The 23,816-nt window shown below is 48.3% G+C and overlaps 2 protein-coding genes across 6 annotated transcripts in view; one reads left to right on the top strand and one right to left on the bottom strand.

Annotated features, from left to right (window-relative positions):
• The window catches only part of LOC104154075 (rho GTPase-activating protein 7-like), an 87,505-nt gene extending 64,162 nt beyond the window's left edge, over positions 1-23,343 (bottom strand). For 4 of the 5 annotated variants that reach the window (XM_068959265.1, XM_068959260.1, XM_068959255.1 and 1 more), the window contains exons 1-2: positions 23,252-23,343; positions 22,350-22,502 (exon numbers count right to left, since the gene is read on the bottom strand). In XM_068959265.1, coding sequence (XP_068815366.1) covers positions 22,350-22,452 — 103 coding nt within the window. In that variant the 5' untranslated portion in view covers positions 22,453-22,502; positions 23,252-23,343. Of the gene's footprint in view, positions 1-22,349; positions 22,593-23,251 lie in introns of all 5 variants that reach the window. The other variant, XM_068959257.1, reaches the window with a different exon arrangement.
• LOC138069180 (uncharacterized) lies at positions 3,162-6,003 on the top strand. The gene is made up of 5 exons (XM_068960099.1): positions 3,162-3,663; positions 4,421-4,595; positions 4,708-4,820; positions 5,209-5,460; positions 5,650-6,003. Exons 1-5 carry the CDS (start codon positions 3,580-3,582, stop codon positions 6,001-6,003), a joined length of 978 nt encoding a protein of 325 aa, XP_068816200.1. The 5' UTR covers positions 3,162-3,579.
• Positions 23,344-23,816: the final 473 nt, after the last annotated feature.

Genomic DNA, 23,816 nt, shown 5'->3' on the forward strand with positions numbered 1-23,816 from the left:
CAAGTCCTAGCAGCATCCCAAAGAGGTAATTCTGCTGGCAAACGTCACCCTCCCACGCCGCGTCTCTCTCCTCCCAGAGTACGACTTCCTTCCCATTCTGGCAGCAGTTTCGTGTTTGGGCAGGATGCTTTCCACCTGCTGGTAACTGCACACCCATGAGCGGGAGGCAGGCTGCGGCTGCGGCGCGTGGGACTGCCGGCAATGCCCGGCCACCGCTCAGGTACCCCCGCACCGAGCCCCAAGCCCCGTGCCCCGGTGAGCGTGTGAAGTCAGCCTGGCCTTACCCTGTCTCCAGCGCATGAGGGCTGCCCTCTACGTTTCATTTGTTTAACAGATTGGTGGTACTGCTTCCAGGGAACAGGACCATACATGCCACCGGCCATCCTGTGAGCACGGCCGATAAACAGGCCACAGAAAACGCTCTAACGTCTTCTCCTCGGAGAGAACCTTGCTGGAACTCAACAAGTGCTGGCAGGGGAGTCCAGAGAAGCTGCTGTTGCCATTGCTTTTCTTTCTGATTGGTTTCTTATCCCATCTTTTCTCCTTTCTCTACGTATCCTGAGCATCCGTCTTTCTACCCCCAATGAAAAATGGAAGCGATGTTATTCTGAAATCCCGTGACACTGCACAACTTCTGCAAAGACGCAACTAGGCTCAGACCTCCCAGCACCAAAGGGCAGCACCTAACCCTAAGCTCCTCCTCCTCCTGAGGAGCAACCTGGACTACTCCAAGTGCCTTTTTCTGTGATAGTTACTATAGGTGGTCAGGAATGATAGGGTGGTCTGAGGTAGGGTGGTCTGTGCTACTTCCCTGAAGTAGCACAATGAGTATTTTGGGAGACTCCTACTATTAAGTACACTATCACTAACTGTGACTAAATAAGACTTGTATGTATTCTGGGCTAGTGCCATGAAAAAAAAAAAACAATCCTAGACAAAGCAAAATGATAATGTGTTTCTGGTCAGAAAGATTCATGTAGTGAAAATTAATGGAACCGAGTGGTATCAGCTATACCCCATTCATCTTGTCTGTGGCAAGGAGAACAAGATCCTCAGTGTATTTGCAGCATGATGTCTGACATTCAGGTCACAAGCCATAATTTAAAATTCTCCATGTTCTTTGTTCAACATACTATCAATTTGGAAGTGGTTCAAGGGAAATCCGAGATTTCTCCTTCCAGCTGCTTCAAACGACTCTCTAGCTTCTATAATTAGTAGCTTAATGAGTTAATAGTAGTGGAAGCCTTCGAACATGCACAGCCCTCCACCACACTGCTCTGACGATGTATCGCGGGTCCCACGACAGGGTGGGCTCCAGACGGGTGGCGACTTCAAGAGCTGAATCTGCTACGATTGAGGGGCATTGAAGTTCAAAATGAATTTTCTTTCTGGGCAGCTTTCGAAAACAGCAGCCTTTTTAGGAATGCTTTTATTGACTTAAGGATCCTTTTGGACAACACTTTCACCCTAAGAGTCATCTTCTTCATGAGGCATGACACGTGCCTACAGAGCACGTAGAAATAGCACAGGAATGGTGTACTTTGCTGGGTATGGGGAGAAGAAAAGGATTAAAGAAACACATACACTTGAAAAAAGTGCAATTTATGTAAAGTAAAACATCACTTTGCCCTTTTCCTCTTTGACAATGGTGTCTAATGGGGGCTGCTCACTGCTGTAAACCTGAGAGCGTGCTCCTCATCTTTCAAGGTAGCTTGCACGGCACCTCCCAAGGCACAAAGTGTCCAAGCCGGGGCTGGTGCCCACTTTCTGGGAGATAATGTCTGGACATATCTACTACTAGTATGCGCATACCAACTTAGGTAACTGCCCCCGGACTCCGAGGGCAACTAGACTATTAAGTGCTGAGGTATCTGTGAAGGTCCCCAAATCTATCCTAACATGAAGAGATTACGGGCACCTCTGCAACGCAATGCGGACAAGAGCCAAGAGGGGCGGCAATGCCTGAGCCGGTGCAGGGGCCGACAGCAGCAGCAGCAGCTTTGCTGCCGCACGCGGCCCAGAGGGCTGATGCTGGGGAGCCTCAAGCAACGTGTGCGGGTACTGGCAGCCAGCCTGCCTCCGGTCTGCAGCCTACCAGTCCCCGAGCAGAGCACGGCAGGAAGCCTGGGACTTCCCAATGGTGATGTAAAATGACATATTCCAGGGGATCTTCTGGGCCTCAGCGAGGGAATTTATTCAGTCCTGCTTGGAGACGGCGTCATAAGCAACCAGTGTGGCTGATAACATCACTCCTTTTTAGGGGTCAGCAAAGGTGTCCAAGGCTCAAGGCGTTACAAAGACCTGGTTGCCCTCTCCTGTCCTGCCAGCCGTGGTCTCTTGCCCCGGGCAGACGCATGCGCCTCTCTCCCCATGGATCCACCGAGGCACAGGAGCCCAGCATGCACAGACACCTTCCCCGTGCTCGGCGGCACAGCCCCTACCTCCCCCTCAATGCGCTGGCACCGGGGGACGGTCCCAGGGTACGCAAGGAAGCTGGGGAGAGGGAAGAGCAAGCAGAAGGAGCATCCTGGTCCTGCGATACCCTTTCCTGGGCTGAGCATCTCCCAGCCTTGAGACCACCCTGCTGAAATCAGCAACACTACTTGGAAAGAGAGGTACTGAACATGAGGAAAAAAGACCACTATCTAGCCCAGGTAAGAGGTGAATACATCACTTGTTCATTTTCAAGTTTTCAAAAACACGTTCATTTTTTGATGGAAAATGAAGCTTGCAGAGCGATCACATCATTACCTCAACAGCTATGTTGCACCGAGGTGCTGCGTGAGTATCGGTACTGTTGTGGCCTTGAGAAGTCTAGGTCTGTCTATAAACCACTTCCAACAGGAGGTTTTAAACACTGTAATTCACTTATTTACTCAGCAAATGCATCCAACCAATCTATTTCTGGTCTTTTAACAATGTGTTTATTTTTAGAAAACTTTGAAAGATGATTTGCATATACCATCACCAAACTGCCCCAAACCTACTACTTTAAAATATTCCATTGCTGTTTGGTACAACGTTCAATAGAAGAACAGATGCAAAATTAACATTTCCTGCATTGTCAAACTGATCAAAGATGCAGCTCAGAAGAGAGAGGAAACGCACGGTCAGGTGACGTTTCCTGTATGTGTCTATAAATAGCCGTGTGAGAAGGTTTACATGGCGTTCAGCTGAGATATCTGTACAATTTCTGTCCTCTGCTTGGCTCAGGTGTAAGAAAGGGACTGCGCAGAGCAGCTGACAACAAAATACGTCTCCTCTCGAGTTTGAAAATATATAGCTTGCTCCTGCTAAATTAACTGGTGCTGATGAGAGCTTGCCATTCACTGAGCTGGGGGAAGGCCACCGAATCCCTGCCGACACAGGAATAACATTGAAATGACCCATTCTCCTCCCGATGCTGCTTCTCAGCAGGTGAAAACTCCAAGCGAGAAATCCCCCCCACCAAAGAGCTGGCTATGGTGCACAGAGACCTCCCACGCACAACATAAGATACCGGCTTATTTTTTCATTAGGAGAGAATGGTCCCTGCTGGTCTGAACTTAACCTTGCAAGTATTTGGCAGCAGCGCGATACATGCGGACCAGTGCCTGGCTGCGGCTCATGTCAGCCACAGGGACCGAGCAGAGACCCTTTCACGCATCTCCTGGATTGTCCAAGGTAAGAAAGTAGGACTTTCAGCCGTGCTTCCTAGCATTTGGGTTATTTCTTTCTTTTTTTTTTTTTTATTACCTCTTCTCCCCTCTTGATTATTGGTCTCACTGACTTCACTGCTTTTAATACAAAATCTCAGCTTGTCCCTAAACTGCTCTAAAAGAGAAGAACGGGCATAAAGATGCTATTTACTCCAGTCCAGGAGAGGCACTGGAAGGGGACAGCTCCGTCCTTGGGTGGGTGGGGGGCATGGGGCCCCTGAGCTCTGCGCAAGGCTCCTGGCCCCAACTGCACCCCCGGGCACGCTGTGACATCTAGCGGCAAGTCACACGATGGTGGCAAGCCCAGGGATGCTTTCGCCCATGCATGCTTCGCAGGCACATTGCACACTCCCTAGGCAAACTCACTGCCATTTATTACAGAATTTTCAGGCTCATCTTTATGTGTAACTATATATTTATGTATAGCTATATATACATAGAGTATGATGGTTATTTCTATTTAGGCCAATCTGCTAAGACTCCTATTTCAAAATATACCACAAATACGATAAGGGCAGAAAAAAATCCATTTGCAGCACAACTCAAAAACCATAATCTATTATGCACAATATTTTTCACATATATTTCCTTAAGCTGGGGTGTTTGGGAAAGAAATTGTAAAAAGCAGCAAGCCAGGGCTCTGGAATAGAGTCAACAACTAGAGGAAAGTAAAAAGGGTGGAAACAGACCAGTAAATTGTCCTTTTTGCCCTGTATCCTTAGACAGACCAACATAATACAGGGTTCCCAGGAGTTACCAGAATGCCATTTATACCAGAAAAATATGAACGAACAATAATGGAGAAGGAGCCGTTCCTGCAGATCCTCCAGGAAGATTTAAGGCATGATAGGACATACAGAGAAACTCCCACTTCTGCATTAAAAAGGAGGGGGTTGAGTAAGTGGCAACCTGATGTCTTCTATTAATATTAGAAACACAGAAAATGACAATACTGTCATTGTACTAAAATGGCTACTATTTTCCTCACTCAAACACGTTTCTCTTCCAGTTTGTTGGCAGGGAAGCGGTGCCGGGAGAGCGGGATACTTGTGCTGGGTGGTCAGGAGGCCTCTGTGGCCACGGCCGCTGCTGTTGCCCTCGGTTGCGTTAACTGCTGTGCAGGCAGGTATTCTTCACTAAAACAACTCTTTCCCTTCTCTTTTTATTTCTTAAATTGTTAACACCCCTGTGTAAACAGCCAGCACTGAGTCTGCCTCCATCTGCTGAGGCGTCCTGCACGAACCCTTGCATGGCTTCCCACGCCGCCCTGACCGTCCTCCAAACACTGGTGCAGCGGGCACTAACCCCCCCAGATCCTCACGCGCTGCCTCCTGTCCCCACAGGCCACTTCCCGGTGGTGGCCCACAACCTGACAAAATATCCTGGCTCATTTTCCCTCCAGTTTCATCACCTTTCATGGTGCTTTTCTGGCTGACACCACCCGCCTGGGTTCCTCGACTCCCGCAGTACTGACTGAAGGCCCAGAATTGTCCTTTGCCTCTCCATGCAGCATCCAACACAAAGAGGCTTTCTAGAAGTAAACATCATTGACGATGATAATGGCCCAACTAGGAGAGACAGCAGGCAGGCCCTGGCCACAAGAAGGCCAGAAAGGAACGAGGATTGGAACCAAGATTTTGTTGGGGAGAAGTCAAAATCTGCCTTGGTCAGGAGCCCCATCGCTGCAGTGCGAACCCCGGCGAGGTACCCAAAGCGCCTGCACCCCAGAGGGCTGCCAGGCACCAAGCTCCAGCTGCAGTCGGTGAGTACTGAGTGTCAAAATCCCTTGGTGAGAATTAAACAGCCCTTTCCTGGTAATTAACTGCTTGAGAAGGAGTTGGTCCCCTGTTGGTTTAAATGGGCATTTGAGACAACCGTTTTCGAGAGTTTTTCATATTTTTTGTCTATTTAATAACTTATCTGAATATTTAACCCTTTTCCCAATAATCAGAAACAGCTGTTGTGGAGGAAGAAGGAATGGAGCATGGGGAAAACTAAAAGACTCATCACAGGGGGCAGCTGGGCATCAAATGACCGACTTCAACATGCAAACCTGTTCCTAGCCGGAAAAACTGAGGCAGATCCTGAGCACAGCTTTATGCCAGAGCAGGTTGCCCTATGGGCTGGTGGTGCAGACTGGGACAGCGAGAAGTTCAGCCCCTGGACAAAACCATGTGGCCCAGCACACTGTCCCATTCTGCTGACTTCTCCGTATGAGCATCGTTCTTTCCGATTTATGCTACTTCTTATCTGCCTGCCTTCCCCTTATGTGTTTCTTCCTCCGCAGTTCTTAATAAAACTTTGAAAAATCAGAGCTGTGGCTATAATCTCCACACAACAGGCCTTCCTGAGCCTGCATTGCTGCCTCTGAATTTTATACTTCTCGCCAAGGACAAAGAGTTGCCGCTCACTGTGAAAAAAACGAGTAGGTCATTAGTTTTGTTCTCCCAGTTTCTACGATACCGTGCAGAGAGGGAAGGTGGCTGCTGTATAAATCACTTTGAAATAGATCTTATATTCGGCTTAGCTCTGTGTTTCTCAGGCTCAAACAATACACTGATTCTTGCACCTATTTCTCAGGATCAGGATACACAGTTATCAGCAAAAAATGGTGATTTCCATGACCACTAGGACAACACAACCTGCATCCCAGTTTGGATACAAGTCTAAGCTTTCCTCAGGGTTGTGTCATGTTTCTGAGAGATCTTCAAAGGGAAGGAGTATGAGGGGAAGCCAAGATTTCATCCTCAGGTGCTCAGAAATGGAGGTGAAGGGGACAGAATACCTGCTTAGAGATAGACAGCTCTCATCTTCTCTGCGCTAAGTGAGAAAGGTCCAATCATCTTCCCTTCACAGGCAAATAGCGAGTGCAATGCACTCCTGGTGTCACCTCCAGAGCCACAGCTGTAGCTGGGCAGTGACACAGGAGCCAGATAGGGCTGAACACAATTTTGTCCATTCACTGCTGCTTTCTAATTCTTTTTCTTTCCAACAGCAGTCACTGCTGGGATGTGACTGGCTCAGATGGCCTCACCAACATCATGCAGCAGCTGAGGGCACTAAAAGTCCACATGCAGCCGGAGTGATGGACTAGCAGCGGTGGCATTACATAACCGCGTTGCACATTCACCTCCCCCTCCTCTCCCGCCTTTCGTTTTATTTAATATTTCACCCCTTTTTTCAGACTTTGTTCGATTTCATGCACCATCATCAGTGACATATTCAATATTAGCTTGAATAATGATGCAGAAATTAAATCAACAGGCTTTACCTAACAAATAGAAAGGCCACATCATGCAAGGCTAGGTAGCATAAGTCAGGGAAATGGACTGATTGCTGTGCTGTTTGTTGAAAGAGGAGAACAATTACCAAATATTATGAGTAAAACTGAGAAAAAGGTCAGATTTCAAGAGGATGACAGATTTTGTTTGAGATTTGGGACCCAGGAAAGAAAGCTGGAGCCCGTCATGTAGCACACAGACCCAGAGCCCCAGGCCTCCTAGCATAAGCTCTATTTCTTAAAACACACAGATCCTGCCCCATTTCTGGAAGATGATGCAAATGGTCATGAGATTTGCAATGCTGTCACCCTAAAAAGTGGAGCCATGAGGTTTCTCTGAAATCAAGAAGGCGAAAACCAGTCCTACTTAAGGAAAAGATGCGAGTAAGCCAAGACTTTCCAGCGTCCCCCCAGGTTCCAGCAGCCAGGAAAGACATCAAGCGCCATAGTAGAAACCTTACCGAGCTGCCAACAGCACCTGCCTTGTGCCTTCTGCCTTTCATAAAGGCCTTTTATGCCTTGTAATGCATAAAACAAGTAATGCAGCCTAGAGGCGAGCAAATGGTGGGGAGTTTGGAGTTGGCCGTGGTGCCCCGCCGTGCGTCCGCACCGCAGCAGCCCTCACCACCACAAAAGGAAAGCTGAGCCTTTTTGCACCTTGTTTATCATATCAGAAGTCAAATTCAAAACATGCTTACGGCAAATTCCTTGTGGCGAATATCTGGCCGCATAACCCAATTCCCTTCTTATCATTTTTGGCATATTTCATCTCCTTACTAATTTGCTGAAGATATTTAACTTTCCATCTAGAGAAAAACTAGACAATTCCCACTTCCTAAAAGACCTGTGTGTACCAATGGCCTCTCTGCTCTCAGTCCTGGCCTCAAATGCAATAAAGTAATTGCGTTTCTTCTTAGCTCTCCCGCTCGGCACACAGCCAGGGTGATGCAAAGCAATGAGAAATAAATTGACTCGACACTTGGCCGGAGAGCATCTGCAAACAGAGAGTTGAAAACTCAGCTTCATTTATTTTATAGAGAGGCAAAGGACAAGAAAGGCACTGCTATTCCCTGTTGTGGTCCTGGCAAACAGCGCTCTGAAGGCAGGCGAGAGCAGAGCCGGCAGCGGCTGAGCAGCAGCGGACCCGGTGGGTTGCACGTTACAAGAACACAGCTGGGAAAGGAGGACACGGCACTAATTCATTTTGGAAAACATTCATTGTAACGCTTTCGTCTCCTGTCCAGAGAATACAATAACATCTTACAAAGAGTGATAAAATGAAAGCCACCTTCTGAGATTTAATATCCTCCCGCAGGCCACTCATAGCATTATTGGAGGATATTTTCAGCGCTGCAAAGCAAGTCTTTGGCAAAGCCAGGAACAGGGCCTGGTTGAGCTGGTTCCCGCAGAACTGCCGCCGGCACGGCTCACCGCCCTGGTGCGCCCGCGGGAAGGATCCTTGCTATGAACAGACCGATGCTTTGGCAAGAGGCACCAGCGCGTTTCCCAGCCCCGCCGTGGGAACCGCTGCTGCCCGCGTGGTGGGGCACAACCTTCTGTCCAACAAACCACGGCTTCCACCTCTGGGCCAGCATGAGGAGTTTTATGACCACCCACGAGAACTATAATAAAATAAACATCATGCGTACATACATTCGTACGCAAACAGGTACCCCTCGCCCAGTAAGGCAGCTCTAATTCCCACAAGGAGTTTCAATGACCGCAAGGAAGTTCTCAGCTGACACTGCGCTCATAAGACCCAAGAGCAGTTGTGTCAGGTATTTTCCTCGGAGAGCGGGCTGGGCTCCGGGAACGCAGGTAACTGCTACCCTCTAGAGGAGACACCTCTGCCAAGCATTAACGGAACAACTCTCTTACTGTATTAGGTCGATTCAGAGAACATTAGGTTTTGCTGCGGCATTTCACGCCATGTATATGACTTGCAGAATCTTAAGCGTTAGATTTCTGTATGTCTAATAGCTGCATTTTTTTCTAAATTCCACCCCAAATCTATCACAATAAAGTTTTCCATTTTCTGTCAGGATAAGCACGAAGGGAACAGCAGTATGTCAGGAGAGGACAGGCAGACCCTCACCTTCACCCTTCCACCCCCCCGAAACCTCTTACTGCCTCTCCTCTGGTGATAATACTAAAAGGAAAAAAGAATAAGCAAGGAACAGAAGCAAACCTCCTCCTGCCTTCCACGGGGAGAGCGAACCGAGCCCTGTCACCGTCCCGTACAGAAGCGTCCCTCGAGACGGGCGCGGGGAGCAGAGCCTGGCCGAGGCTGGCGGTGCCGCGCGCCCCCCGGGCCGGGGACCCCTCCCTGGGAGGCCGGGCAGCGCCTCGGCCCCTCCGCCCGTCTCCGCTGAGTGCTCGAAAGCGGGCACCACCCCGATACTGAGCTCTAGCTTTACCTCGGGCCAGGAGGGAAAGATGCTAAACCCAACGGTTTCCACAGCAGAGAGATGCTTTTTAAAAACAAATTAAAAAAAAAGGGGAAAAGGGGGGAAAAAATCGCTACATTGAATTCATTCTGGAGAGAGAACAGGCATCTGAACACGATCTGAATTTATTTTGCAATAAAAGGTCAGACGGGGGGAGTTTGAACAGGAGCTGCTACCCGTGGGCATATCGGGCTGCTCCGTGGGCCTGCTTCTAGGACAGCAAACGCAGGCCTGAGAGCGCCGGGACGATTTCCACCTCTCCCGCCCCGGCTGCTGGGAGGCTCCGGGTTTCCTTGCCGTTTTGGGTGGGCAGAGACTAGAGGATGCTATCAGAAACTAAGGGCTTTACAGGAATTATTGCCCACCACGTACGTTTGCTCGCATTTTTGGACCTATTCTTTTTCAGTTGAAATGTTCTATGTTAAGCCATAGGCCGGGCATGATTTTTCACTGAACATATATTTAAAGAACTTTCATATTAAAGAATAACTCAGCCATTTTTTGGGCAGTGTTTGAGAAATAATTTTGTATTTATGACCGCAATGACAACTGGTTTCCTCAGCACGGAAGGTTCTAACCGATCCGAAAGCGTTATTAAAAAAAAAAAAAAAAAAGAGGTATTTGGTGGAAGTTTTCAAAATTGGAATTGAATTTGGAATTCAAGACGACGCTAGACTCTGGACTTTTCCCTCAGGGCAAACGCTGGGCCCGCACACCGCTGGCACCGGCATCAGGCAAGTTCCTGCAGAACCAGGGAAAACGGCCGGCCCTCTGGCACTCACCATTACAGCTTAGCACAGGGGAAATATTAAATTTACAAACACAGTGGATGGGAAAAAGGAGAAACTAGTCAGTGTGCAACAGCCGAGCTGACTGCCCATATTGCTGAGCGAGCGCGGCTGATCCCTCGGCTCAGCTTTCAGACACAACAGACGCCTGGTGCTGCGACACAGCTTATTGCTGTTTAATTCTGCGCTGCACAGTCTCTCACCGAGTAACAAGGTTAAGCACTAATGAAGGGAAATCTGAAAACGTTGCGGGTCCTCATGGCTGCTAGCTGTGTATTGAAAAACCAAAATAACTTCCGATGGGCTTCTGGTTTGGTCGCACTATTTTGGCGGAAGACACCCAGTATCCTTGCTTGCGTGCAGACTAACTCCAGAAAGGCATGCTGTTGTGATGAGAACAGAAACTAGCTCTGAATTTCTTCTAAAATAGGATTTCTGAGAGCATAGTCTTTTCTGGCCAGCTTCCAGGGAAGGGACCCAGAAGATGTTGTCAGCCCTTTCTGACTGGTGGTGGGATCTCCTGGAGAAGGCAATGATTCTCCAGAAAGTCTGGCATTTTCCAGGGGCTGGACAGTCCCTCCTAGGACCTAGCTTGTGCATTGTAGTTTCTCTATGCCAGTTGCATTTATTCTCTAAAGCTTCGGGATAGGCCCCTTCCCAAAACGCTCTCAGTCAAAACTGGAACAGAACTTTGCTGCTCATTTTCCGCATTGTAATAAGGTGACCTTTCTTTCATATGAGCGTGTGAGTCTGAACAACATCAGCCATATCTGAACAGAGTAATGTTGCAGCGTAACAGTCAAAACCGTATTGTGACCATCCACAGGAACGTCTCCACAGCCTTTTAAAAAAAATCTCAAATGCATTGCAGAGAAATGGAAAAACATTTGCCTTCATAATTGCCTCCTACTAGTCTTTTCTGAAGGGAAGATGGGAAGGACCAGAACATTGCAGCCAGATGGGAAATACAGTTTGAGGAATATCGTCCCTGTTCCACTCAACCATATCAAGACGTGCCTCATGCTCTGGAGGAAGCCTTCACCCCAGCACCTCCCGTTTGTCAACATATTGAGGAAAAAATTCACTGGGTAAGGTGACATAACCCTCCCATATAAAAGTCACTGGAGTTTCTAATTTCCTCAAGAATAAAATTGAGTGCAGTGAGAATTCAAATATTCTTATGCGGACTCAGGAAACGCCATAGCAGGAAGCAAAGAAATGCCCCTAAATATGTCCAGAGAACCGTCCATTCAGAGCGTGAGCGACTAGTCAATTATTTCTTATACGGAGAAGTGACCTATATGGAAGATGACCTTTCCTCAGGAAAGCAACAGCTTGGTTTTCAGGTTTTCATTTCAGTCCCATGCCCTCTCTGAGGCACTTCACACCTACTGCTCAACGCTACCTAGAGCACAGGCTTGTATCTGGCATAATGCTCTGAACGTAGCAGCTAACCTAGTCCCAGAAAAGCTAGTTTTGCTGATGAGTGAGTAGAAAAGGAGCACTGTCATTTTCTTTGGGTTTAGGGTGTTTCTTCCCCCTGCTATTGGTAAGAGTACTGGCAAGTATGTTATGGAAGAAATCTGCCTAGCATCTGGGATCCTTGTTGGCTATAAACACGCACCTCACTCTAAAGCACTAAGGTGTCTGACCCCCGTGGCAAAGGCAGGACGCTTTACACCTGATCCTCTGATTCCTGACCTTCTTGCCTGTCTGTTTCAGGGTTTAAAAAGGGAAGATTCCCCGTTGTGCTCCCCAGCACATGCCTTGTTTTGGACCGTGACTTTGCTCCAAAGGCCAATAACCAAGAACGCACCCCTTAACTCTGCTTTCCTCATACGTTTCTGTCCCCTGCTGATCTGCCAGGCGCTGCCTCCCCTCCAGCACTGCCAGGACCCTCAGCCTCAGCTCCACTGAGGTAGTTGCTCATTTCCTGCACCATTCCTACAGCCGCCCCTTCGCACTTCCCAGCGTTCCCTGGGGAGCTGGGGACGGCTGCCAGGATGAATTTCTGGCTGGGGGCAGCAAGGTCCCTTGCCCGCAACGCTGCTTTCTGAGCCAGGGGCTCCTCAATACGGCCGTGCCGTCCTCTGGGCTCTTTACACAGCTTTCTTATGGGCTGCTTTCGGATGACTTGGGTGACCTGCTATTTATCTACATTATCAAAAAACTTTTCCAGCTGATTCGGGGCAGAATTACCTAAAGAGCTGCTTTAAAAACCAGTCCCTCTGCTTTTCTTTGAGGTTTCGGTGCAGTCAGCAGGAAGCAGGGGCAGAGCGTGCTGCTTGCCCAAGGCCTCGGGAGCAGCGCGGTGCCGGCAGCCCTGCCTGCTCAGAAATCCCTGCTGCGCTTTTCCTTTTCAGAAGCTATTTCAGGTTGAAAGTTTGCAGTGCAAAGAGCTGTAGCCCATGGAAACATGGCTTAGCTCCTTTCCCAGGGGAATCTACAAGCCCTCTTCCCTCTGATATTTTATTTCAGTAGTACATGTCACAGGCTGCCTTCTCTTCCCCCACCCATCCTCTTGTTTTTTTCAAGCAGACTTAAAGGCTTGTAAAATTATTGTACTTCTACAAGGAAAAGGTATATACCTCTGCCCCTTACCTTAACCCAGTCACTCAGACTAGGTATCTGATATCTGCCCCATTGAATACAATGAACACAGTGCATATAGAAAAGAGAGAAAAATTAATCTGCTGAGCAGTTTAGCGTTAGCAATGAAAATTTCCTGATATTACTCAGGGACGGTGCAGTACAGTGACCATCCAGATCTGAAGAAGAGCAAACAAAATCAAGCCTCTCCATTCCAAGAGTTGGGCCAAATCCCGCCACCCGTCCCTCTAATACGTCAGGATTTTCCTGCCACTGCAAGCCTTTTCGAGGTGTATCTTTACGTGCAAACTTCCAAACTCTTGCACAATTAACATGACAAGAATTGGCGCCGCTTATTAGTAGTTAAAGTGTGTCAGGACGACAGGAACAGAATACCCTGTGTCTTAAGGGTTGGGAATCTTCTAAACAGTCCTGATTTTCCAGAGAGTCAGCTGGTCTGCTCCATCCCAGAAGGCAGCCTGACCCCAGCTTCCTTCCCAGACTCTCTGAACCCTCGGACCCTCAGAGAAACAACGCTAGGGTATTTATAGCCTGTTTACAAAGACCAAGCAGTGCATTTCTGGGCGTCTCGCACTGAGCCGAGCTAGAAGGAATTGCTGTGCTCCAGGGGTTGTTGGACAGTCTGGGCAGCAGTCTGGGCAGCCACGTGGTGGCATGTTGTCTAGGTAGATGCTGGCACTGGAGAAGGAAATTGGATCGAAACGAGCAGCAGGAAAACTGATCATTTCCCCCCTCCTTTAATAAACTTCTCTGCTTCTTATGAGGCTTCCTTTCAGTTTGGGCTCCTTCCCCAGTAGGTGACCAAGGTCTGGAGGGCCAGTAGCATCCTGGCAGCACTGCAGGCTCCTCTTGCTGTGCCCGACTATGACCAGAGACCATAAGGTCAGGAGGGACCAAGGCAATCCAACAGTCTGATCTCCTGTGTGGTGTCCAGTGTGAACGTTAGCCACTTTACAGCTTTCTTGAATTGCAATCCCTGGACTAAGCAGAACAGATCAGGAGCAACAGCCACAGCTGTCATCATATAAGTAACCAACCTTCTTCAGCTCCTCCTTGAAGTTGCCTGGGTTTTATGCCCAGAAGTGCTTTTTGGCCATCTCATAATATATGAAACAGGTTATTGTCTCCTCCTTTCTTTGCAGGCTTTTTCAGGGTCACCGATGCCCGTATCCTTACATCTCAAACACTTCTTAATGGGACCAGTATTATCACATATGTTGTTTGCTTACAAGTCTGCCTGTGCAGGCTCAGAGCCTCTAAGCCTCTGTTGCTGGCCGTAGCTGGGGAGAGAATACCAGGAAGGTGTCCCTTGGTGTACATCAGCATAAAGGACTAAAGCTCATGCTGTAACACTAGCGTTTCCTCTTTGCCATTCTGCCAACACATACAAATCAGTGATTTTTTTTATGGCAGTGAGTGGGTCTCACCGCAGACACTGTTCTAGCTCCTCAGCCAGAGGCTGTGTCAGGTCCGTGACGCCAGCTCGCACGGCGGCGGATGGGGCTCTGCATGGCAGGGCACTTCTTGGCATTCATCATCTTCCCTCACCTGCACAGCCTCAGACGGTGAACCTCTTTCTCCTTAGGGCTAATGAAGATTATCATCAGCCTCCTCTGGTGCAGGCTCATTTCCAGCCACATACACACCAGCCCTGCTCTGTTCCACAGCCAGGAGAAGACTCAGTGCAGCTAGTCATTGCTCTCTGTTCTTCACAGCCTCTGGGACAAGGTGGAGAAGCAGTTGCATTGAAGCTCTTGCATTTGGTGCAGACTAGTAAACGTTACCCGTGATCCTGTTCCTCATATTTAGGAAAAATATGTCCATGCTATTTTCTCATAGCCCAGCCTAAGTTGCATGCAACTGTCCTTTCTGGAAGGTTGCCTGGGTTAAATGAGTAAACACAAGCTGTTTCATCTCAAAGTAGGGAGCTGCACATAGCTGTGTACTAGGACACAAGCACAGCATGCTCACCAGAGGCCAGGCTACATTCGGATGATACACACCATCAAGGAAACGAGGCCTCAGAAGAAGACTTGAATCAATAAAAATCTCTGGCAGCGATTGCAAGACTAGGAAGGTGGGAAATTCTCAGCCCATGTGGAGCCAAACGGTCCCAGATGCCACAGAAAATAGGTGCAGCAGGACTGGCCCTGATCTTCTGGCAGGCAGAACACGGGCAGTGCAGAAACACAGGGTGCTCTACAGAGCCGAGCATGAGCAGGGTGGGCTTGGCCCACGCGAGAGACATCTCTCTCCACTCATTCAGCAAGCCAAGGCAGGACACTTGCTCCGTGCTGCCACTCGAGAGCCACCGAGCGCAGGGTCAGCAAAAGGATCCCTGCCGAGCAAGGAAGGAGTGAGCTGGATGAGCAGGTACGACCTGCTCCATGGCGGTATCACGGCTGCCTCCCGTGCCCGCACAACTGTTCGCAGCCCGCGATGCCCGTTGCACAGCACGAGGGCTGGCGTGCATTGCAACGCACCCGGGGCGCAGCGCCGAGGGGCCACATCCCTGCCAGCCACCCCACACCCGGGCCTCTCCTCTCACTGCCAGAGAAGCCCCAGACTTGTCCTATATGACCAGAATTGGTCCCTCGAGGCTGGAGAGTTTCCCAGGGAAAGGGGGTGCAGTATCTGTAAGTCTACTCCAGAAAAATCCCTGCTGGATTTTCTGCCTGAACAAACATCAAGTAAAATCTGAGAAAACAGGCCTTAAAATCTAGTTGAAACGTTACAGCTGTAGCGGTCCAGCTCAGAACAAGACTCATTTTAGCTCCAGAAGGCTTGGTTAAGCCTAGCTGAGCCTAAAACACTTCGATGAAACCAAGAACATTTGTTCGTAAGAGATGGACGCTTCCCGCTGGCCTTTCCCCACTGACAGCTCCCTCGTATCTAGGGTCTGTTCAGCTCTAGGAAAGACTCTTCATTAGCTGTGTATTTAGCTGCTAGATCAGCTGTATTGCAGTAGAATAGAAAGGGGTTAGAAATGCTTCCACGTGGCCCTGGTGGACCTCATGAACCCCAACGATATGGGCACTGCTGATGGGTGCAGAGGCCAGATGCAGCTGTAGGAAAACAAACCCCATCACCTTATAAATCTGGCTGAGCCCCCACCGTGGGCCAAGACCAGCATCACCACCGAGGTCACACTGGCACATGAGCAGTCGTGGGCAGAGATAAGAGCTAAGATATGCTTCGTTTTCCTAGGACTACACACAGCTCCACTGTTTTCTGAGCACAAGGGGAGGGACTGTTACCTGCTGGGTTTTTATTCCACTATGGCAACACTGCAAAACAGTTGCCACGGCAACCAGTGCTCTGGAAAAAGCCCCTGGAAATGAGGAGTTGAGTGCCTAAGGGTGCACCTGGCTCTGGAGGGGGTGCCCAGCACCGCGAGTGGGTATCTGCCCCCGCACTCCTGTTAAAAAAAGAAAGGAAGTGGTGCAGGGCATGGACTTGACCTCCTGCGAACCCGGGAGGAGCCGGGTGGAACAGTCCTTGCATTCAGCACGAGCTGTGATTTATAGAAAAAGAGAGGAGCAAGCCTTAAACATGCCGCTGACTCTCTACTTTTGAGCCCTTCATGCTCCACAGTGGTTCAACTGGCACAGAGTGATGATTTATTTCAGAGGTTCCTGCTTGTCGTCCCCTCCAAAGCTCTTGGCACAGTTTATATTATGTCCCAAAACAGAAACAGACATTTGAAACTATCTGTTGGAATTTCTTCCTTTCTCAATTACAATCCAGACTTCAAGGTGAAATGGAGGGACACCAGGGCAAGACACTGTTCTAAATGAAACGTCACTCAGTCTGTTGAATAAATGCAAATTTTCACATCCTGCTGGGCTTTCAGTTGTTGCTTGAGGTCCACCACATGGCTGTATTTGCTGTAACTCATCCACTGTCAGACCAGTGCCAGGGACTGCAGGGCTGAGCCCCATTTCTTCCCGTCTCACCAGAAGATACAACACAAGGAAAGGGTCTGCGCTGCCCATAGCGCGCTGCCGCACAACTCACAGTCCAAGACCAGGTCTGATACGACACTTAGAGCCATTCTCACAGGACAAAAGATTTTAAAACCATTGGGTAAAAAGCACTTTCTGGGGAACGGGTGAGGAGGGTGTGTTGTTTAGGTCAGAAGAGGTGGAAGAAGTAGGTCTTTATTTTTCTCTTCTCATCTCCGTTGACTCAAAAATACAAGAGCATTGAAGAGTTCCCTAATTTGTTCATTGGAAAGACTTATCACAACATTGTTTTTAAAAGAGAACAGATGATTGTATAATTGCATAACAGTAGGCATAAATTACATAATATTAGGCAGAAGAATAAGTATCTTTTGCTCTACTGAGTATGGCTGCTTTCTTTGTGTGAACATTGGTTTTAACAACCATTACACAGAGGAACTAATAATATCTCAGGCATGATTGACTTGGTCGTGGTGGCTTATAATGTCTTTTTTGTTGTACAGGAAACAATAAAATTACACTATGAACAATTAATTTGACAAAGTAGTAAGTTTATCACGCCTAATTTTCCCCCATCTTTCTCTAAAGTAACAGCCTATCAAACACACAATAAAAAATAATTTTTCTCCTCTGACAAGTAACAGACTACGTTTAGTGTCTGCAGAGGCTTCAGTTTAATCTGTGTCACCAGTGAGCGCATGCGTGTCCACATGACCCTTGGGATGAAAGCACAGACTTCTGGGGTGCATGAAATAGGAGATGGGAACAACTTTGGCCAAATCAGTTGCCAGACCTACTGTTATGAAAGGTACAGTAGAATCAACAGACCTTCAAGAAGAGAGGTGCAAATTTCAGAAGCGTTTTTCAGCTCAGACTCCTGTACTCCAATGCAAGAGGGTCATGATCAACCCAAATAAATTAAGGCTATGATTTTCAAGGCAATCAGAGGGTCTTGGGAACTCAAACTCACAGGTCTTATATGGGAATAAAACTCATGACCTCCTATGCCGCCACTGAAAATCCCAAATGAGTGGTAGCCTCTTTACTCCATCCTGCACAAGGAGGGTATCGTGCCTCACTGGCAGCGTTAACAGACTTCCAAATGAAAACTTAAGTGGAGCCCAGAGTATAATCTGCCTCTAGTTTTGATGCACATTTAGAGAATCAGCCTCTATTTGTTTCACAAGGTGAGCAAACACTTCAAGTAGAGATGGGCTGTGGCAGCCACGTAAGCAACGCAAAGCATGGCTACATGTCACTGTCCTAGGGATTTCGGGGTCTGCTGCTTACACAACTCATGGTCACAGGGTCCATCAACAGCCCTGGACCTGGCAGGCAACAACCGGGGCTGGGGTCCCTCTCGGAGCCCAGTCTGGAGCAAATGGCGATGGTGCTGGAGTCAGACCACTTCTACCAAAGGCGGAGGATGGACCTGTGAGCAACACACCAAGCTTCTTAAAAAACTACTTAGAAAGCCATTTTAAGTAAGTAGAACATTTATTATGGCCATGATCAGTACAGCTCACATTTATTTTATGCTGGGGATGTTTTAATTAGCTGCAAATCTAGTTTAGTGCCCCCTATAGGCTGAAAGAAAAACGGTCATCTCACGTGAGAGTCGCTGCAGCCCTTGTGCTTAAGCTCCCCACCTCCTGAAGAGGGGGGTCCAGCACTTTTGTTATGAAAATAGCTGGTGCTTTCCAGCCTCTCTGAGGGGGAGGAAAGACAGCAAGTCTCCCATTTCTGGGATGCCTTGGGCTCCCCGGTGGGGTTGGCGACCACGCATCAGATAGGAAGAACAAAAGTCAGGTCCAGCATTTGCCTCCTTGCTAAAGGGACAAGGCTGCAGAGCAGCCCCCAAATCCTGCCATTTCTCAGGCTCTCCTCAGGCCCAGGGCATGGAGCCGCTGCCCAAAGACACTCAACTTGGGGATGAAGACAAGTCCCAAGGCTGAAAGGCCCAGGGGCCCATGGGCTGAGAGCCGGCACGTGGACAGAGATTTCCTGGAGCGACTCCAGACTGTCTCGCTAGTCCCAGGTAAAGGACCAGGAGCTGGAAGATTATAAGAGGACAGCAGTGGATCCGAGTCTAGCATGCTCTTCTGCATGGCCACAGAATAAAAAGCTCACGTCAATTACAAAAACAACAAAATACAGAAATCTGTTTAAAGGTACGTTTGAAAAAAGCTGTCTGGCAAGGTGCCTATTTTTCAGTCCGTTCTCAAACTTCAGCGATCTTGATGCAGATAAAAACAAAGCCTCTATTAAACCCTGGGTTAACAGTCTTAAAAATCTATTAACTCTGGGGATGCATTGAAAATACATTAAAAATGCACATTTGCACTTGTTAATACACGGCCTAAGAGCTTTGATCATAAGGCTTTTTATATAGCTAGCTAGCTTAGCCATTATTTTTCACATCCTACAAAGGCTTCCTGAAAAATGAAGCAGGCATGATGTATCCGAGTTACTCCTTAAAACTGTCATCTCTGGTTGGGATCACCATCTTTCACGTGTCACATGCTCTGCTACCTTTCATTTCAGAAGAAGGTGTAACAAGAACAAGCTGCAACGACGGAGGCAGGTTCCTCTTTGCAGCCATGGAGCAGGCAGCGGCAGCAGAGATTCGCACTCGTGCCCTGCTGCGAGTGCTGCCGGCTGGAGGAGACCAGAACCGGACCTTGGCCAGCTGACACCAGCCGCTTCCCTGAGCCCCAAACCCTGCATGACACTGACTGCGCTGGCCTCCGATCCCCTGATGCCATCGGGTCCTTGCGGAGCAGCTAGGCTAAAGCCACTTTGCAGGAGACAAAGCAGCAGGGCAGAGGTTTGCTTGCCAGCCGCACACTGTTTGCTGGCTCTTCCAAAAGGAAGAAAACAGATAAATATCTGCCACGTGGGTATGGATGAACCTCCATGATCTGCTGCCTCTATGCACAGACAAACACAATTTTTTCCCCCTAATGGGTAGAGAAAACATACACAAAGCACTGTTGGTTCACGCGGCCTCACAAGCCACCCAGCCGCTGGGTGTTGCGTCCAGCCTTCGCAGGCACGGCTTTGCTAGGACCTCACCAGCTGGTGTACCCTCGTTAAAGCACAAAGGAGGAGCTTAGAGAGAGAATTCCTTGGATTTAACTTAGATTGTCATTAAAACAAACAAACAAAATCCCAAACTCCAACCTTTTAGGAAACTGGCACGGCAGCCCTGAAGGCCTTTCCAATTTTGCTCTGCCTTGTAGATACCTATTACACTTCCCTCAAGGAACACCAAGGAGATGCTAATATTAAAGAGCAAAACTGGAAAGCTGAAGGGTTGGTACCCTGAATATAGGGTCAGGTTCTGCGATCATAATCATGGTCTTGGAACAATCTGATGTTATTATTTTAATTTTTTTTAAAGGAAAAACATCATGAAGCGCTTAATAACAACAATCTGTTTTTTGTTTTTTTTGTTTTTTTTACGATAAAGTAACATGAAGGTCAAAATTCGGCTTCAGTTAGGGAAGCAAACTATTTTTAAGGGTTTCTGCCATGGGTTTGCCTCTGTCAAGGTCAAGAAGTTCCCGGTTTGAGCCAAATAAAACATTACATATTTTTTATCCAACAAATGAAAGTTGCTGTTTCCATACGATTTCACAAGATGGTACACCAGAAAGTTGCCCACAAAGCACAGACACCAGATCAGCATCAGTGGCTGCATGACCACACCTGCTCCTCAGTGGTGTGAAGCCCCAGCCCACCTGCCACCTCCTTCCAGATCCCACCGGGAGCAGAGGTACTGACCTTACACATCAAGCAAACTAGTCTGCCTCTGCAGGGCACCCAGCCAAAAGCTAACTGGCCTTGGCAGATGTTAAATGGTGTAAAATGGATGGATTTTGGAGTTGCAAAGTTCAGCTCTTGATCTAACCCTTAACGGCATCTGACAGCCTCAGATTTTGTGCATATGGAATAATTGTGAAGCTCAGACCTCAATTTGAAAACTGACCTTTCCTGTGTGATTGATATGGGTTGGTGTGACCCATGCTTTGCTTTAGGTTCATGCTTGTAAACAGACACACAAGTATTTTTTTATGGAATATCAGCAGAACAAGCCAGATCAGGGTTTTGGCCTGCCTTCACGCTACTGCTTGTAATCACTCATTCCTTTACAACAAGCTTTATGTAGGTATCTTTCCTTAACCTTGGTCTTCACCCTATGCACACAGATTTCCAGAATGAAAGGATCAAAATGGAGATTTCATCCTTTTTACTCATTTCAGTCAAGTTTCTTTCAGCTACCTATTCTCCAATTGTGCTTAGACTGTTCATTAGATCGTTCGTAACTGCAAAGAAGCCGGACAGAAGACAGACAATATGCACCGGAATAGGAAGTCCCTGTGCTACCTTTCGCAAAACTGGCTCCGACTGCAGTCAGTGCAGGCAAGAGCTGAGCAATGAATTTTCTTCCCTGAACACTTCAAACTTTAGACCTCAACTTAAAAATAACCTCAGCATTGCTTTCTAATGTTGGGCTGACTGCAAAAATTATTCACAGGATATGACAATACTTTCCCTGTCCCGGAAAGGAATAGCCTCGTATCCACAGCTTCTGCATCAATTTCACTCTAAAAAACTGCCAGATTTGAAGTCAAAGCTCTGGAAGAGTTGCGTTGCATTCACCTACCAAATATTCTCCACTGTTTCAAAGAGCATATGCACTTTTCGCTACAATATACCAGGTCGTAAGTTTGCAAGCTCCTCCTGCAGCGGTTCTGTAAAGAAGTTTTATCTACAGCGCTTTCCATAAGCATTGATTTTACGCTGCCACGCAGCTCCCACGCTTCCCAACGCCGGCTGTCAGCGTGCTTATGCCCCAAGAGCTGATTTCTCAGCATGCAAATTATTGCTCTGTCCTTGGGAGCTCCTTATGCATCGTTATCCAAAAGCTGATTTCTAAAGGGAAACGGAGATAGCCCTTCCTCTGCTCCCCCAGGCTTCTTTCAGGGCTGGCCCTCGCAACTGCTTGTGGTCCTAACTTCAGCAATTACTTGCGTGCCTTGAGGACAGGATGCGGGACGTCGTGCAACTCCTGTCCTTAGGCGCGCTCCCGACAGCGGCGCGCACCGAGTGTGTACAGCGGCAGGGACTCGACTGCTTCAAACCAGAGTCGCAGGTCACAGCCACGCAGCCGTTCGGGCGTTTGGCAATTGGTACTTGTGATAAAACATACCGTACGCCCTCTCAGGTACAGACTAATGCCTTCGTATTTTAAAATGTCTATAACCTTAAGCCTTAAGGACGAGAGTAAATATTGAAAGCTAGAAACCAAATTCCGGGTAAACCTGGAAATTCGCAGCTGTATTCAAACCATCACCTCCAAACCCCACGTGGTCACACAGATGAAAACAGCCGCCCAGCAAAGGCAAGCGCTCTAACGCAGCGCTTCAGCTCCGCACACGGCAGCACTAAGAGGAGCGCGCCTGCCGAAAAAGCGAACCCGGGCGCGCTCCCAGCTCCAGACCGCCGCGCGCTGCCCGATCCCCGCGGCACAGGAGCCAACGGCCCTTTGCACTCACCCGCGGGGCGTTTTTCTGGCGCGCCGTCCCAGGCGCTGCTGGCCGAGGCCCCGACGCGCTGGCTGAAGCACCGCTGCACGCGGCGTCGCCCCGGCTGCTCCATCCGCGACACCGACCCCCCGGAGGCACCTCTGTCCCCGAAGGAGCCGGCACCTTGAAGAGACGTTGCAGTAACGTTAGGACCAAAGCGAACCAGCTCTCCCAGCGTTTGCTTCGCCAGCTGGACCGCAACAGGATCGTTTCCTGCACAGGGAAAGGTACGTGTAATTTGTTTTATAAACAGCTGCAGTTCCCTACCACGCGGGGCAATAAATACAGAGCCGGGCTGCGTGGCGTCGCTTGGAGCAGGAGCACGGATTTAGCAAACGCATCGGTGCCTTTCAGTTCCCAGCTTCTTTGCATTAACTGTGTGTTTAATAACTCCCGCATCTCCAGGGTCTCGCTCAGCTGGCTTATTTATGGTGTCTGTGCAGTAGGCTGCGTGCCTGCCGTTTCCTTTACTCGCGTGCAGCTGTTTATACGACATGCCTTTCTTTTCAACTGTATTTCAAACAGAGGAGCCTAGTCGAGAAATGGAATAGGATGTTTCTCCTATTTTATGGGATTAACCCACACGAAGGTGTTACACCGAGGCCATTCAAACAGAAAAGGTCTTTGTGACTTCAAGAGGATCTGTCCCTGAAACTCGAATTAATCAGCTACCTAAGGACCTTCCTCAAGGCAATACTGCTCCACAGGCACTTACGTCCTATGTTAGCCAGTCTCTAACGTACTCATTGCATCTGTAAGGAGTGGCTGAAAAATGCTAGGGTCTTACAGGTTCATTTTATTTACACAAATACCATTCTGGAAAAAGAGCTCTAAGACACAGAAAAAACAGCCTTCCCGAAACCACAACCCACCTCCAGTCTCCAGTTCCCGGTCTCTGCCGTTGCCTTGAAGACAAACTCCAGAACTGAGATTGATGCTGCTTGGGCCAGTTTTTCAACTCAGAGGTTGGTAAGCAGTAATGGGAACACACCAAAAACCCCTTTCACATCCTCTCACATGCTTGGAAGTACTGCCCACATAAATATCTGCTTTTAAGATCACGTTGGAAGAAGCAGAGGCACATTCAATTGTTAAATTTAGGTTTGCTCTCCGCGTGGGACATCAAAATGAACTAACTTTATAACGGAGGCAGCTTTATACAAAAAGCAAATACCAGGGAACCCGATTCTCCGTTGATGAAGGTGCTTGGGAAAGCCCCATCTTGAAAAAGAGAACAAGTTAATGGGGAAACAATTCAAGCAGAACTTGGCTATGAATCATTACTACTGTTATATGCTCAGCTTAAACATCCACCGCTTCTATTTCTGGCAGCAGGTTTGGGTCTGAAATCTTACAGAAGTAAGTTTTGGTGGTATTTGTTGAAGACAGTTTAGCACATAGCAAAATTCATCCAGTTCCTCCGGCACACGTATGACC

Source organism: Struthio camelus, chromosome 13 (genome assembly GCF_040807025.1).
Source record: "Struthio camelus isolate bStrCam1 chromosome 13, bStrCam1.hap1, whole genome shotgun sequence".
NCBI lineage: Eukaryota > Metazoa > Chordata > Aves > Struthioniformes > Struthionidae > Struthio > Struthio camelus.